The sequence below is a fragment of the Chiloscyllium punctatum genome, chromosome 27 (assembly GCF_047496795.1).
Source record: "Chiloscyllium punctatum isolate Juve2018m chromosome 27, sChiPun1.3, whole genome shotgun sequence".
In the NCBI taxonomy this organism is placed as follows: domain Eukaryota; kingdom Metazoa; phylum Chordata; class Chondrichthyes; order Orectolobiformes; family Hemiscylliidae; genus Chiloscyllium; species Chiloscyllium punctatum.
The window spans coordinates 48,364,348-48,380,934 of NC_092765.1; the positions used below are offsets into that span (position 1 = coordinate 48,364,348).

The 16,587-nt window shown below is 41.6% G+C and overlaps 1 protein-coding gene across 9 annotated transcripts in view; it reads left to right on the top strand.

Annotated features, from left to right (window-relative positions):
- adgrb2 (adhesion G protein-coupled receptor B2) overlaps nt 1-16,587 on the top strand; it is a 758,374-nt gene that overhangs the window by 439,647 nt on the left and 302,140 nt on the right. For all 9 annotated transcript variants that reach the window (XM_072548607.1, XM_072548608.1, XM_072548609.1 and 6 more), the window contains 2 exons: nt 3,567-3,675; nt 8,151-8,297. In XM_072548607.1, coding sequence (XP_072404708.1) covers nt 3,567-3,675; nt 8,151-8,297 — 256 coding nt within the window. The remainder of the gene's footprint in view (nt 1-3,566; nt 3,676-8,150; nt 8,298-16,587) is intronic.

Here is a 16,587-nt window from a genome sequence, read left to right on the forward strand (position 1 = left end):
CAACCTGTGCAGAGGATGTGGAGGGTCTGCAGACAGATTTTGATAGGTGAAGAGAGTGGTCAAGGGTCTGATAAATGGAGTACAATGTTGGTAAATGTGAGGTTATCCATTTTGGAAGTAAAAATAGTAGGTCAGCGTATTATTTAAGTGGTGAAAGATTGCAGCATGCTGTTGTGCAGAGGGACTTAAGACTGCTTGTACATGAATCACTGAAAGTTGAGTTGCAGGTGCAATAGGTAATCAGGAAGGCAAATCGAGTATTGACTTCCAATACTAAAGGGATTGAATTTAAGAGCAGGGACTTTCTGTTGCAATTGTACAAGGTGTTGGTGAGGCTGCACATGAAGTATTGCACGCAGTTCTGATCTCCTTACATAAGGAAGGATATACGGACTTTGGAGGCAGTGCAGAAGAGGTTCACCAGGTTGATTGTGGAGTTGAGGGGGTTACCTTATGCGGAGAGGTTGAGCTACCTGGGACTGTACTCAGTGGAATTTAGAGGAATGTGAAGGGATCTTACAAAAACATATAAAATTATGAAAAGGATGGATAAGGTACAGGCAGGCAAATTGTTTCTGCTGGTGGGTGAGACCAGGACGAGGGGACATGGCCTCAAGAATAGGGAGAGTAGATTTAGGTAAAAACAATGACTGCAGATGCTGAAAACCAAATACTGGATTAGTGGTGCTGGAAGAGCACAGCAGTTCAGGCAGCATCCAACGAGCAGCGAAATCGACGTTTCGGGGGTTTGCTCGAAACGTCGATTTCGCTGCTCGTTGGATGCTGCCTGAACTGCTGTGCTCTTCCAGCACCACTAATCCAGAGTAGATTTAGGACAGAGAGGAGGAGGAGGAACTGCGTTTCCCAGAGTGTAGTGAATCTATGGAATTCTCTGCCCAAGAAAGCAGTAGACGCATCTTCATTAAATATATTCAAGACACAGTTGGATGGGTTTTTGCATGGTGGAGGAATTAAGGGTTATGGGGATAATGCAGGTAGGAGGAGCTGCAACAATGGATAGATCAGACATGATCTTAAAGAATGGCAGTGCAAGATCGACAGGCCAAATGGCCTACTCCTGATTCTATTATTATGAAATGTGTCCACCTTAACTACTTCTGCTGGCAGCTCATCACATGTGCGTACCACTGTCTGTGTTAAAAATTTGTCCCTCAGGTTCCCTTTTATTCTTTCCCCTCTAACCTTAAACTGATACCCTATAGTCCTCAGTTCTCCAACTCTGGGAAAAAGACTGAGTGCATTCACCCTATCCAGGCCTCATATGATCTTATACACTTCTAAAGATACATCTCAGTCTCCCATGCTCCAAAGTAAAATGTCCTAGCTTATCCAACCTCTCCCTTTAACTCAGACCATTAAGTGCTGGCAACATCCTTGTAAATTTCTTCTGCACTCTTTCCAGGTTAATAACATCCTTCGTATAGCAAATTGACCAAAACTGAACACAGCACTCCAAGTGAGGCCTTACTAATGTCCTGTACATCTGCAACATAACTTCCCAATTTCTATACTCAATGCCCTGACTGACAAAGTTAAAAATCACACAACACCAGGTTATAGTCCAACATATTTATTTGGAAGTACAATCTTTTGGAGCGCTGCTGGTGTCTACCCCAGTCCAATAGCAGCATCTCCACATCATGGCTGATTGATGAAGGCCAATATGCAAAATCAGCCTTCACTACCCTGCCCACCTGTGACTTCATTTTCAGAGAACCGTGTGCCTGAACTCCAAGGTCCCTCCGTTCCACCATATTCCTTTGGGCCCTCCCATTCGCCATGAAACACCTACCTTGATTTGACTTTCCAAAATGCAAGACCTCATACTTATCTATATTAAACTCCTTTTGCCATTTCTCAGCCCGCTTCCCCAGCTGATCAAGGTCCTGCTGCAATTTCTGATAACCTTCCTCACTGTCCATAATACCGCCTATTTTAGTGTCATCTGCAAACATACTAATCATGCCTTGTACATTCTCATCCAAATCATTGATATAGATAACAAACAGCAATGGACCCAGCACCAACCCCTGTGGCACTCCACTAGTCACAGTTGGGTAGTAAAATTAAATAAAGTTGATTTGAGTAATTAAAGTTAATTTTTAGTGAAGTACAGCTGCACCCAATTCCATTAAATTTATTTCAACTTATTCTTGAATTAAACAGTCCCAGAAAAGGATAGGATCTATAATCTATATTCCATTTGATTTCAGGAGGAGGCCATTCAGCCCATCGTGTCTGCAGTGACACTCTGAACCAACTCGTACCTTTTCCACACAAATCTATACAATGTTTCTATTTAAATAATTATTCAATATTCTCACAAATAACTCAATTAAATCTGTTTCCACTGCATTTCCAGGCAATGAATTCCATACATGAGCCACTCACTGTAGGGAGAGCAAAATTTTTTTTTCTAACCCCACATTTCCTTCTTTTGCAACACTTTAAAACTACCCTGTTTTGTGATCCTCTTATGAGCAAGAAATATTTCTCCCTATCTACTCAGTCCAAACGTCTCATGATTTTGAAAACTGGTATCAAATCCCTCCTCGGCCTTCTCCTCTCCAAGGAAAGCAGTCCTCCTTCTCCATTCTGTTCTCAAAACTAACATTTTACCTCTTAAAAACACTCTATTAAACCTCTTCTATATTCTTTCCAGTGCATTCTCATACTTCCTAGAGTGTGGCATCCTTAAATGTACAAAATATTTAGCTGTAGTCTAACCAGTGTCATTTTTGAGTTCAGAATTCTAATAATGAAGTCTAGAATAGTGTATGTTTTTAACAAATCTCTGTACCTGTCCTAAGTTATAATAACTTAGGTACATATGCACCAAGATCTTTCTGCTTCTGTGCATCCTTTAGCACAGTATTCTTTATTTTGTACATTCTCTTCACATTCTTTGTACCAAAATGTATCACTTCACGCTTCTCCATATTTACCTGCCACCGATCTGCCCACTCCACCAACTTGTCACTGTCCTTTTGACATTCTAAACTGAACGTGTAGAAGAAGATATTGAGGAAGATCATGGGCGTAGACTGCTGAAGCCATGGCCGCTAATAATGGGATATAGGAAATCTAGGTTATCAAGAAGTCAGAATTAGAGGATTACAGAGTTCTGTGAGGTCCATAGGCCTGGAAGAGTTTACAGAGATAAGGAGAGGGAAGTTTATGGAGTGATTTGAACATAAGGTGATAAATTTAAATTTTAGTATTTATGAAACCAGTAGTTTCTGCATAAAACTTCTGAATTCCCATGGAGTTGTGTCCAATTCCAGAATGGGAAGCAACACTTACATAAATTTTATGTTCTTAATGAAATACATAATGCACTAACAGTAATTAATTTACTTAAATATTTGACCTAAATTTTGCATTTCAAATCAAGTTCTAGTCCAGGATTACAAGTGCTTACACTTCCAAACTCAATGAATAATTAATTATGCTAGATTGACTGTTGTAATTGAAATAATAAGATTTTCTCGGGGTTTAATCATGGTATTACTGTTAATACGGTCATGTTGATTCATTTCACAAAGGTTGCACCTGGATCGATCTACTTGATGCGGGTAGTTGAAGATTTTATTCACATTGTGGGTCATGGATTAAAGGTGTTTCAGAGTGCCCTTATTGTGACAGATAACCTTGGTAAGTTCAGAAAATACAAGTGATTTGTTTGTTCTGAGGTATTGAAATTAATTGGAACATCAATGTAACTTTTGGGCTAATGTGATTTTCTAGGAGAAAATGGGTATTCTCCAATAACTCTTGGCTGAAGTTGTGACATTCCCACATACTGATCAATTTACAAACCAATAATTGTCTTGGAATGAGATTGGACCAATCCACATTCTAATCAGTTCACCCACTAACACTGATCTTGAATTGAGATTGCACTGAAGTTATGTCAACATTATTCCATGTCCAAACCAGCACCACTTCAGCTCTCTGTCTTTGCCCTTTCCCACACAGTTAAAATTAAAATTTCAAGTGACAGCCATGAGCATGCAAAACCCATTTGATTAAGTGATTGGGACAGCATTTCACTAATGATGCATGCAGTCAACTGATAATGCGAAAAATGAAGATAGGCTATAAAGAGACTTCTGGTTAAACACGGAGACGATACATCATGGAGCTGAATTTTCCCGTTCCCATCGCCCATGTCATGTCAACTTTTCTCACATGATTGCCTGCTCTTCAGCTTATTAATTAATTATACAATCAACTTCTACAGCATCATATCATGCAACCATATGACAAGCCAGGTGGAAGTGCTTGCTACTGCCAGGACTTTGTTGTGTTCATGGCCTCTGTGCTATACTTAAACAGCAGCTCTGCAACACTGAAGATGCTGCAAACCAAAAACGCACCATCACACTGTGCTGTTCCACACTGTAATTGAGAAAATAGTTCAAAAATAGTTGCTGGCACCCTGTTTCCTGACAAGTACTTGGAGTTCCTGGTGGAAGAGGAGTGGTCTTTTGTCCAGACTGGCAAAGGAGGCCATTCCATCAGAGCCTGGGTCAGGGCTGTCTCCAAGGTGAAAATATTTTGCAATCCTGTAAGAAGGTTAATTATCTCTGCACTCTGCAAGGGTTCGTGCTGCAGTTTTCTCTCTGCCACCCCATTTTCACAGCACCATGCACTCACTCCATCTCAGCCACTGATTAACTAGCTTCAAACACTTCTCAGTTGTACCAAACCTGCTAAAAAATCTTAAAGGAACAAAACCAGATGAAGCACCAGCATTGATCTAAACATAGTAAACAACAAAGGCAAATTAAGTCCTTTTGATGCTGAAATGTCTTCCTTGCCAACATCCAGGGGATCGTGCCAAAATTGGGAGGGCTGTCTCATAGACTAGTCAACTAACAACCTGACATAGTGAGATGCAGCACAATATCTCAGTGGTTAGCACTACTAGTGCTAACCACTAGTTAGTGCTTCATTAGTTCACCCATGATCAACAGTGAAGCCATAAGCAGTGCTATCAAGCAGCACTTCCTTCGCAATAATGTTTTCACTGCCTCTCAGTTGTGACCCTCCAAGGCCACTTAGCTTCTGATCTCATCATAGCCTTGGTTCAAACGTGGGCAAAAGAACTGAACTCCAGAAAGGTGGTGTAGGTGACTGTCTTTCACATCAAAAGTAGTATCAGAATGCCCTTACAAAACTAGTCAATTGGAATAAGAGAAAAACATTGCTGGTGGAGTTTCTACTGATCACAAGCAAAGATGACAGGATGTTGGAGATCAATCATCACAATTCCAGGACATCTCTACCAGAATTTCTCAGGGTAGGGTCTGAGGCCCAATCATCTTCATCATTGACCTTTGCTCTATTATACAGTCATAAGTGGGATGATCTCTGATATTTGTACAATGTTAAGAACCATCTTGGTTCCTTAGATAATAAAATAGACTTTGTCCAAATGCAGCAAGGCCTGGACACTATCCAAGCTTGGCCTAACAGTGGCAAATAACACTAATGTCACACAAGTGCCAAGCAATGACCATTTGCAACAAGAGAGAGTCTGTCCATTGCCTCTTAAATTGCATCAGCCAGTATCAGCATTTTGACCAGAAACTGAACTTGGTGAGCCATATAAATACTCTGGCTGTAAGACCAGTTTAGAGGTTAGAAATTCTGTGATGAGTAACTCTTCTCCTCATTCTCCATAGCCTGTCCAACATCTACAAAGCACAATACAGGACTGTGATGGAATATACCTCACTTGAATGAATGCAACTCCAAGAATACTTGAGAGGCTTGACATCATCCCAGACAAAAATAGCCACTTGATTGGCACCACATCCACAAACACTCTATCACCGATGCATAGTACTATCTACAAGATGCAGTGCAGAAACTTACTAAGACTTCTTTAGATGGCATCTTCCAAGCATATGACTACTATAATCTAGAAAGAAAAAGGCAACAGATACATGGGATCATGACTACCTATGTGTTCCTTTCCAAGTCACTTGCCATCCTGACTCGGAAATATAATCTGTGCTTTCACCTTTACTGAGTTAAGATCTTGGAATTCCCTCTCTAACAGCACTATGTGTACTGCACCAAATGAACTGCAGCAGTTCAAGAAGGAACCTTACCACCATCTTCTCAGGTGTCAGTAGAACAATAAATGGCCAGCAAGTGAATTCCACTTCCTATGAATCCTCTAGTTATATTTTCCAGTGCTGGGGAAAATAGTCCACATATCCTGAATCATTGTGATATTGTTTCCTGATAGTCAACTGGTCCCCTCTCCACCAAATATATTTGGATTGATTACCCAAAATACAACATGGCCACCCTGCATTCTCAAACCTCTAAGCATGCATACTAACCTTGTATATGTCATTGTATCAAATGCTTTTAGAAGTCTAAATACAGGTAGTTCTTTAACACAGTGGTTATGTTGTGCAAACCTGTATTATAGAAAAACAGTGCTTTAAATATAGCGCTTAAACTGTTGGCGATGTAATCACATTACAGCCAATACACATTTTAAAAGTTTGCAGTTTAGAAATAATATCCTCAATTTGTCAATCGCTGATAAAGGGCTTATGCTGAAACATCAACTCTCCTGCTTGACTTGCTCTAACGTCAATTTTCAACTCTGACGCTCCAGCATCTACAGTCCTCACTTTCTCCTGTATTAGGCTCTGATCAGACTGCATTTGAAATATTGTGAGCAGTTTTGAGCCCCATCTTAGAAAGGATGTGCTGGGGTGCCCAGAGGAGCTTCACAAGCATGATCCTGGGAAATAAGGACTAGTCATTTGAGGACCAGTTGAGGATGCTGGGTTTGTACATGCTGATATTTAGAAAGGGGAAATCTGATTGATATTTACCGAGAGGCCTGGGAAGAGTGGATGAGGAGAAGATGTCTCCACTAGTAGGAGAGACTAGAATTCAAGGGCACAGTTTCAGAGTGAAGGGATGACAGTTAGAACTGGGATGAGTAGGAATTTCTTCAGCCAGAGGGTGGTGAACATGTCAAACTAATTGTTGCAGAAGGCTGTGGTGGTCAAGTCATTGAATGTTTTTAGGACAGAGATAGATTGGTTCCTGATCTGTCTGGGATATAAGATCGATTGTACCCTGAAGGTGGCTGCACAAGTAGATATATCTGAGTGGTCAATAAGACATATGGTATGCTTGACTTCATCGGAAAGGGTATTGAGTATAAGAGCTGGCAGGTCATGTTAATATTGTACAAGACATTGGTTTGGCTGAATTTAGAATACAGTGTTCAGTTCTGGTTGCCACATTACCAAAAGGATGTAGATGCTTTGGAGAAGGTGCAGAGAAGGTTTACGAAGATGTTGCCTGATATGGAAGGTGCTAGCTATGGAGAGAGGTTGAGTAGGTTAGGTTTGTTTTCATTAGGAAAAAGGAGATGGGATTGGGGATCCTGTTTGAGGTCTACAAAATCTTGAAAGGTATAGACAGGATAGATAGTGATAAGCTTTTTCCCAGGGTGAGGGATTCAATCACAAGAGGTCACACATTCAAGATGAGAGGTGAAAACTTTAAGCGGGATATACGCAGCAGGTACTTTGCACAGAGGGTGGTAGGTGCCTGGAATGCGTTGCCAGCAGACGTAGTAAAGGCAGGCACAGTAGATTCATTTAAGGTGTGTCTGGATAATTACATGTGTAGGTGGGGAGCAGAGGGATACAGATGCTTAGGAATTTGGGCGATAGGTTAAGACAGTGGATTTAGATCGGCTCAGGCTTTGAGGGCTGAAGAGCCTGTTCCTGAGCTGTAAATTTTCTTTGTTCCTTGTTCTTTCATCTGTAGGGGGTTCAAGGGTTGTGAGGAGAAGGCAGGAGACTGGAGCTGAGAAACTTATCAGCCATGATCAACTTGTAGAGCAGATTTGATGGGTCATATGACCTAATTCTGCTTCTGTTTCTTATAGTCTAATAAGATAAGTAAATGTGGCACGAATCAGGAATCAAACTTGGGCTCCATTGTTTTGTTATGGTTACAGTCTAAGCCACTAGAAGGTTTGCCAGGCACTTATTGATTGGTAATATTGTACTACAATGGAAAACAATATGATAAGACCAAGTGTGATTGAAACAATAACTTTATCCTCATCTTTTCAGTGACTAGTATACAACGAGAGCCTGTATCTGCTGTGTCAACTGATATTAGCTTCCCAATGAAAGGCAGAAGAGGAATGAAAGATTGGGCAAAAAATTCAGAAGACAAACTTTATATTCCAAAAGAGGTGTTCACACGTTCTTCCTCAGGTACCTGCAATTAATATTTTATGAACAAATATAACTATATTGCCACATTTGATGAGTTTATCCTTATCCCTGTTTCTCAGAACTTCATAAGAACCTGAATCTTCTGAAATATTTTATCCTTTTGTTGAGTAGTCTATTTGATTAAAGCTCTTCTCCATTAACCTGTAGAGAAACCTTCAGAGACATTGGCCAATGATATATCTTATTTTAGAATTTGGTGAAATGTATCTCCTATGTGTACTTTTTTTTGTAAAGTTCCTTGTATAGCACATACCTCTGTTATAGCTTGTGAATGTAAGCAGAATATAGTTCCTGACATAAATTATTTCAAATCAACTCTCAGTCAGAATAGATTTCACATCATTAATTTATTTGCATTTGTGAGATTTGCTATCTGCAAATTGGTTCCCATCTTCTGTGTAACAACTGCAGATGTTGGAAAGATGCATGAAAAAAGGTGTAAATAAAGGAATATAGATGTTACCCTGATGAAGACTGACAGCTTGTAAAATGTATTTGAATTTCCAGTGATTGGTTGAATCAATAACTGGTTGATTGATTTTAAATTTTAAAACTTTTTTTGTCATAAGTTAACGAAAAGCAACACTTTAAACAACATTTAGTAGGAAACTAAAAAAAACAGAAAAAATCTCTCATTTAACATGACCAAAAATCCCCCTCTTATTCTAATTCTCTCTGCCCTTTTAGGAGACACTTATTTTTAAATTTGTCACAGAAAGTGGGCCTTACTTACTAGGCCAGTTTTTATTATTCAGAAGTAATTGATCATGAGCAGCTGGTGATAAACTGCCTTCTTGAACCATTACATTCCTACAGTGTTGATGCAACCAGAATACAGTTCGGAAGGAAAGTCCAGGATTTTGATCCAGTGGCAGCAAATGAATAATGATATAGTCCCAGATCAGAATGGGGAGTGGTTTATAGGGGAACTTGCAGATAATGATTTTCCTATGCATTTTCTGTCTTTGTTTTATTGGTAGTAGGGTCGTAAGTTCAGAAGGTATTGTTGAAGGAGGCTTAGCAAGTTTCAGCAGTGCATCCTGTAGATGGTACATATTGCTACTCTACACTGGTCACAAAAGGAGTAATTGTTGAAGGTGGTGGAAGCATTCCATAACTAAAGATGTTTAGGCCTTTTATCCAGGTAGAAACACTTAATAGCTATCCCCTCGATCCCCAATTCCATTGTATCTTGGAATTAAATATACTGCTAAAATTTTATTATTTATAAAACTTGATATTCTTAGAATGCAAATTTGTTACATTTCCTAGCTACGTTCCTGGGAGTTGGTGCTCACTTTAATTCTAGAATGATGAGATTCTCATGGATCTGACTCCACCAACCCTACAAAGAGAATGCAGGCTTCCCGATGTGGAGATGGACTGCATGGAAGACCCACCTTAGTGGTCTGGCATTATGTTCAAGTTTTTATTTAATTAAAACATTGAACAGCCCTTGTGTCCTCTCCTTTCGTCATCCTTCACCCCCCTCTCACACTTCCAATATCCCCTCCATGCCAATAAAGGCAACCACCTGCCCACTCTACTCATTCTCACAATCATGCTGAAATGAAACAAGCATATCGTCCCTTGCAAAATTATTTTTAAAACACAGTAATTGATGAAAGACAGCACATTTAATTAATTTGCATTAAATTCTCAAGATTTCAGACATTTCACTTAAATATTTAATTTCTTATTAAAACAAAAATGTATGCACTATCAAAGAGTCACACATCAAAATGGTAACTCTGTTTTTTTTATTCCCAAATGCGGCTAGAGCTGCTGAGTTTCTCCAGTATTTTCTGTTTTTGATGAGATTCCCTACATTTTGTTTCAGATTTCCAGCATCTGCAGTATTTTGCTTTCACGAGTTTTGAGAAGATTTGTAGCTCAGGTTGAGGTTTTGGATGTAGGTTTGCTCGCTGAGCTGGAAGATTCATTTCCAGACATTTTGTCACCATACTAGGTAACATCTTCAGTGGGCCTCCAGGCAAAGCACTGCTGCTGATTCCTGCTTTCTATTTATATGTTTGGTTTTCTTTAGGTTGGTAATGTCAAGGCGTGATGAAATGACATTACCAACCCAAAGAAACCCAAACATATAAATAGAAAGCAGGAATCAGCAGCAGGGCTTTGCCTGGAGGCCCACTGAAGATGTTACCTAGTAGGGTGATGAAACGTCTAGAAATAAGCCTTCCAGCTCAGCGAGCAAACCTTACATCTATTTTGCTTTCACTTTTATTCTATAAACACTTGGATCTGTCAAGAAATATATTAATTTATCTAGCAACCCACTGTAACAAGGTTAAGTTGTAAAATCGGATATACAGCAAAAATCCTCTGATAATTACCCTCAGATTTATGTCAAAAGAATGAAAGATAATTCCATTTTGTTTTCGAAAATCATCACTTTTTTTTTAAAATGTAAGGCTCAGCAGATCTAAATCCCTCTATAGTTTTAAAGCAGACCTAAATTCCTCCATATATCTAACATTTGAAATAAATTTGGACAGTTCTTTGATATCTTAACAGTTATTTTACAGCTTTGGTAGGTCTAATGATTTTGCACACTTTCTTACACACATTCATCTCTATTATTAACAATTTCAAAGACCACCTCATCTCTTTCAAAGATGTCCCAGGATGGAATCCAAAGAGATACCCACAGAGACCATACACTTGCAAGTAAGCACTAACATCAGTGGGCATTCAAAAAGAAATGGTCCACACAGAGGCTAGCTGCCTTCAAGTCAGTTTCAGCTCAAACCAAACTAAAACTCATAGATGCCTGTGCCCATGTTAGCACAAAGTGATTTTTAAAAAAAAATCAGTCAAGGGATGGGGGCATCGCTGGCTGGCTCAGCATTCATTGTCCACATTGGCAGAGAGAAAATGACTAACCCATTAGCCTAGGGCTCAATAAGAGCACAGTTCCCAAATGGGTAGGAGTCAATTCTGAAAATGTTTTCATTAAACATTTGTCTTTGAGGCCTTTTTCACAGTGTGCGGGCCATCACCCAAAAGAAGCTGAACAATGCAATCATAGAAAAAGAAATTAGTGATGGAGACTGGATAATACAAAGTCTAATGAGTATTACATTTGAGTTGATAGTAAAATGAAAATAAACAGTTTGGATTGGTTTATATGGCAAGTTTTTGTTTTCTTTTTACTTCAAACACTAAGTTTCATCTTTATACAAGACATTTTACGACTAAAACAGATGGAATTCAGAAAGGCTTTTAATAATTATTATTTTAGAAAGCTTCGATATGAGTTTTACAGAGTCGGAGAGCTTTTTTGAAAATAATTATATGTATTAAGAAATAATGTGATCAGGATTGACCTTGAAGAAAACTCACAGGATTAAGCAGCAATGTTTACCATTTAACCAATCCTGCACCACTGGTACTACAGAAAATTGCAGTACAAATCTATTTTCTGAACTGATAATATGAGAAACTGCCTTGCGTGCGTAAATATATGCAGAAAATTTTAATTGCCAGTCTGATTTTAAAATTTGAAATGAAAGGGTAGTTTATGTAGCATACCCATACCTGTAAACAGTATTCTTAAACTGTCCCCAGCTCAGACGGCATCATTGCTGGGTCACCTTATGCAATTTTAATGTGTGGCTGAGAGGCTCATCCCCATATAAATGCTTTCTTGAAAATCCATTCCAAACATTGATTGGATTACTCAGTTCTAAAGTCAAAAGGCTCTGTCATTGTTTATTTGTAATGGAATGTTTTTACTACGATTGCAAAAAATGTTTTGTAATCAATACAAGTCATCTGGAAAAATATACTGCTGAGTGAACAGGTACGGAAAAATGCAGAAATATGATGAAAGTTTAAACGCATGTTGACAGAAGAAAAACTGATCCCAATAGTGGAGATATACTTTGAAAGTTATTGGCTTAATCACCCTGATTTAAAAGGGCCTATCAGAGTCAGCTTTTCACTGCTGACTCAGTTGCCCAATATTTCAGGAGAGTGTAGCTCATTACCTATTCTAATTGTGTGGAGCTGGTGAATTATTTTATGGCCCACCAAAGTCCAGCCATTCAAAATGGTTATAAATCAATTTATTTTAAAATTGTGCTTGCCTTTCGCTTACATCATGTTGAAGTATGTCAGCAAAAGAACATCACTGCCTGTTAGCATGACTGTTGGTTTCTGTAAAGTCAGGTGCCCAATAGATTAGATGAAAAATGTGTTGCTGGAAAAGCGCAGCAGGTCAGGGCAGCATCCAACGAACAGGAGAATCTCAACATTTCAGGCATAAGCCCTTTGTCAGGAATGAGGAGGGTGTGCCAAGCAGGCTAAGATAAAAGGTAGGGAGGAGGGACTTGGGGGAGGGCCGTTGGGAATGCGATAGGTAGAAGGAGGTTAAGGTGAGGGTGATAGGCCGGAGTGGGGGTGGGGGCGGAGAGGTCGGGAAGAAGATTGCAGGTCAAGAAGGCGGTGCTGAGTCCGAGGGTTGGGACTGAGATAATGTGGGGGGAGGGGAAATGAGAAAGCTGGAGAAATCTGCATTCATCCAATGTGGTTGGAGGGTTCCTAGGCGGAAGATGAGGCGCTCTTCCTCCAACCGTCGTGTTGCCATGGTCTGGCGATGGAGGAGGCTAAGGACCTGCATGTCCTTGGTAGAGTGGGAGGGGGAGTTGAAGTGTTCAGCCACAGGACGGTTGGGTTGGTTGGTCCAGGTGTCCCAGAGGTGTTCTCTGAAACGTTCCGCAAGTAGGCGACCTGTCTCCCCAATGTAGAGGAGGCCACATCGGGTGCAGCGGATGCAGCAAATGATGTGTGTGGAGGTGCAGGTGAATTTCTGATGGATATGGAAGGATCCCTTGGGGCCTTGGAGGGAAGTGAGAGGGGAGGTGAGGACGCAAGTTTTGCATTTCTTCCGGTTGCAGGGGAAAGTGCCGGGAGTGAAGGTTGGGTTGGTTGGGGGTGTGGACCTGACGAGGGAGTTGCGGAGGGAGTGGTCTTTCCGGAAGCTGATAGGGGAGGGGAGGGAAATATATCCTTCGTGGTGGGGTCTGTTACTCCCTCCGCGACTCCCCCGTCAGGTCCACACCCCCCACCAACCCAACCTCCACTCCCGGCACCTTCCCCTGCAACCGGAAGAAATGCAAAACTTGCGTCCTCACCTCCCCTCTCACTTCCCTCCAAGGCCCCAAGGGATCCTTCCATATCCATCAGAAATTCACCTGCACCTCCACACACATCATTTGCTGCATCCGCTGCACCCGATGTGGCCTCCTCTACATTGGGGAGACAGGCCACCTACTTGCGGAACGTTTCAGAGAACACCTCTGGGACACCTGGACCAACCAACCCAACCGTCCTGTGGCTGAACACTTTAACTCCCCCTCCCACTCCGCCAAGGACATGCAGGTCCTTGGCTTCCTCCATCGCCAGACCGTGGCAACACGACGCCTGGAGGAAGAACGCCTCATCTTCCGCCTAAGAACCCTCCAACCACAAGGGATGAATGCAGATTTCTCCAGCTTTCTCATTTCCCCTCCCCCCACACATTATCTCAGTCCCAACCCTCAGAATCAGCACCGCCTTCTTGACCTGCAATCTTCTTCTTGACCTCTCCGCGCCCACCCCCACTCCGGCCTATCACCCTCACCTTAACCTCCTTCCACCTATCACATTCCCAACGCCCCTCCCCCAAGTTCCTCTGCCCTACCTTTTACCTTAGCCTGCTTGGCACACCTTCCTCATTCCTGAAGAAGGGCTTATGCCCGAAACGTTGTTTCTCCTGCTCCTTGGATGCTGCCTGACCTGCTGTGCTTTTCCAGCAACACATTTTTCAGCTCTGATCTCCAGCATCTGCAGTCCTCACTTTCTCCGAATAGATTAGATGCCCTAACTCAGTACTGTCACTCTTATAGGGCGATCTTAGGGGTACTATTGTTAGCTTTGGTTTCCTGGATAGTATTGAGGAAACACAGTTAGAATTTCTCTCCTGAGGGCAGTGGTATAAACATTATGATGTCAAATTGACCATTCATTTGACACCTTGCCCCCCACCCTCCGCCACCAGCTTTTTTTTTGTTCTCATGATTCCAATTGGAAAGATAATTATAGTTTTTCATGAGCAAGTAAATAATATCCCCAGCTTTAAATTATCACCCAAAGCTAACATCATCCTCTTGCTGATCGCTTTTCCAGTAACTGTTACATATGCATGTGTAGTATCTGGATTCATATTGTTTTGTTATTTTACTTCATGTTCACTAAGCATCAGGCTATGAACTTAACCAGTACTAACCTTTGGATAGTAAGCTAGCTCGCAGGTATTGCAGAGAAAGACTTTCAACATTTCAGTCTCAGCATAAAACAATAATGTTCCAGTCAACTTGTCAATTTCCTGTGGAAAAATGATTCTTTAAGCTGTAATTTACAAGGTGCTGTATGTCCTGGGACTTACACTGAAAAGTTGACAGGACTTTGTCCACCCAAAATCTGGCTGCCTGATATTTTATGTTTGAAACAACAGTAATTATTTAATCTGGGAAGGACGTCCTGCCATAGAGAGCTGACAGTCAATTTAGTTCGTGTCAAAAAGGGTGGGCTGGAAAAGCACAGCAGGTCAGGCAGTATCTGAGGAACAGTAGCGTCAAAGTTTCATGCAGAAGCCCTTCATGAGGAATGTGGAGGGGGAAGGGGGATGAGTGATAAATAGTTGGGGGTGGGCTGGAGGGAAGGTAGGTGAGAAGGCGATAGGTGGAATGCAGTTAGGGATGGGGTAATTGTAATAAGTCCGTGGGGGACGGTAAAGCTGATAAGTGGGAAGGAAAATGGACAGGTAGGACACATCACGAAGGAGGCGATGAGGCGATGATGAAGGGCTTTTGCCCGAAACATCGATTTTCCTGTTCCTCAGATGCTGCCTGACCTGCTGTGCTTTTCCACCACCACTCTAATCTAGACTCTGGTTTCCAGAATCTGCAGTCCTTGTTTTTATCCCCTGCAATGATGTGGGCAAGGGGAGATTTGGAAACCAGTGAAGTCAATTTTCATGCCATAAGGTTGAAGGGTCCCAAGGCAGAAGATGAGGTGTTCTTCCTCCAGTTGGCAAGTGGCTTTGATTTGGCAGTGGAGGCAGCTTAGGACTTGCCTGTCCTTGAAGGAGTGTGAGGGAGAGTTGAAGCAGTCAGCCACAGGGCAGTGGGGTTTTCCGGTGTGGATGTCCCAGAGATGCTCCCTGAAACACTGGGTAAGTTGGTATCTTTCTCTCTGATATAGAGGAGACCACATCGAAAGCGCTGGACGCAGTAGATGAGGTGGATGGATGTGCGGGGAAATCTCTATAGGATGTGAAAAGATCCTTTAGGGCCTAGGACGGAGGTGAGGGGTGGAGGTGTGAGCACAGGTTTTACACCACCTGCAATGGCAAAGGAAGGTGCCAGGTGTGGAGAGTGGATTGATGGGGGACGTGGACCTAGCAAAGGAGTCGCGGAGGGAATGGTCTCAATGGAATGCAATTAAGAGTGGAGATGGAAATATGTCCTTGGTGGTGGGGTCTGCCTGTAGGTGGTGAATATGGCAGAGGATAATGCGCTGTATCTGGCAATTAATGGGCTGGAAGGTGAGGACCAGGCCAATTTACTTAGCACTACTACCTTGCAGTGCCAGATTCAATGGTTTGTTTCCACCCTCTGATGACTGCTTGTATGAAGTTTGCATATTCTCCCCGTATCTGCATGGGTTTCCTCTGGGCGCTCCATTATCTCCCCACAATCTAAAGATGTGCAGGTTAACTGGTTCGGCCTTGCTAAATTGCCCGTAATGTCCATGGGGTGCAGGCTAGGTAGCTAGATTCAGTGATTCAATGTTAAATTCAGTAAATCCTGCACAGTCATACCTCATAAAGAGTACATTCAAAAGTGGGATTGTGAGACTGATAGCATGATGAACAAGAAGAAACCAAGGTGAGACAGAGTCCTACAGCATGGAGACAGGTCCTTTGACCCAAACTGCCCACCAAAAGATCCATCCACGCTAACCCCATTTCCCTGCATTTGGCCCATATCCTTCTAATCATTTCCTATCCATGTTTTATTCAATTGTATTTAAATATTGTTAATGTACCCATTTCAACCATTTCCGCTAGCAGCTCATTCCATGTCTTTATTACCCTCTTTGTAAAAAAGGTTGCCCCTCAGGTTCCCTTTTATTCTTTTCCCACTAACCATAAACTGATGCCCTATAGTCCTCGATTCCTCAACTCTGGGAAAAAGACTGAGTA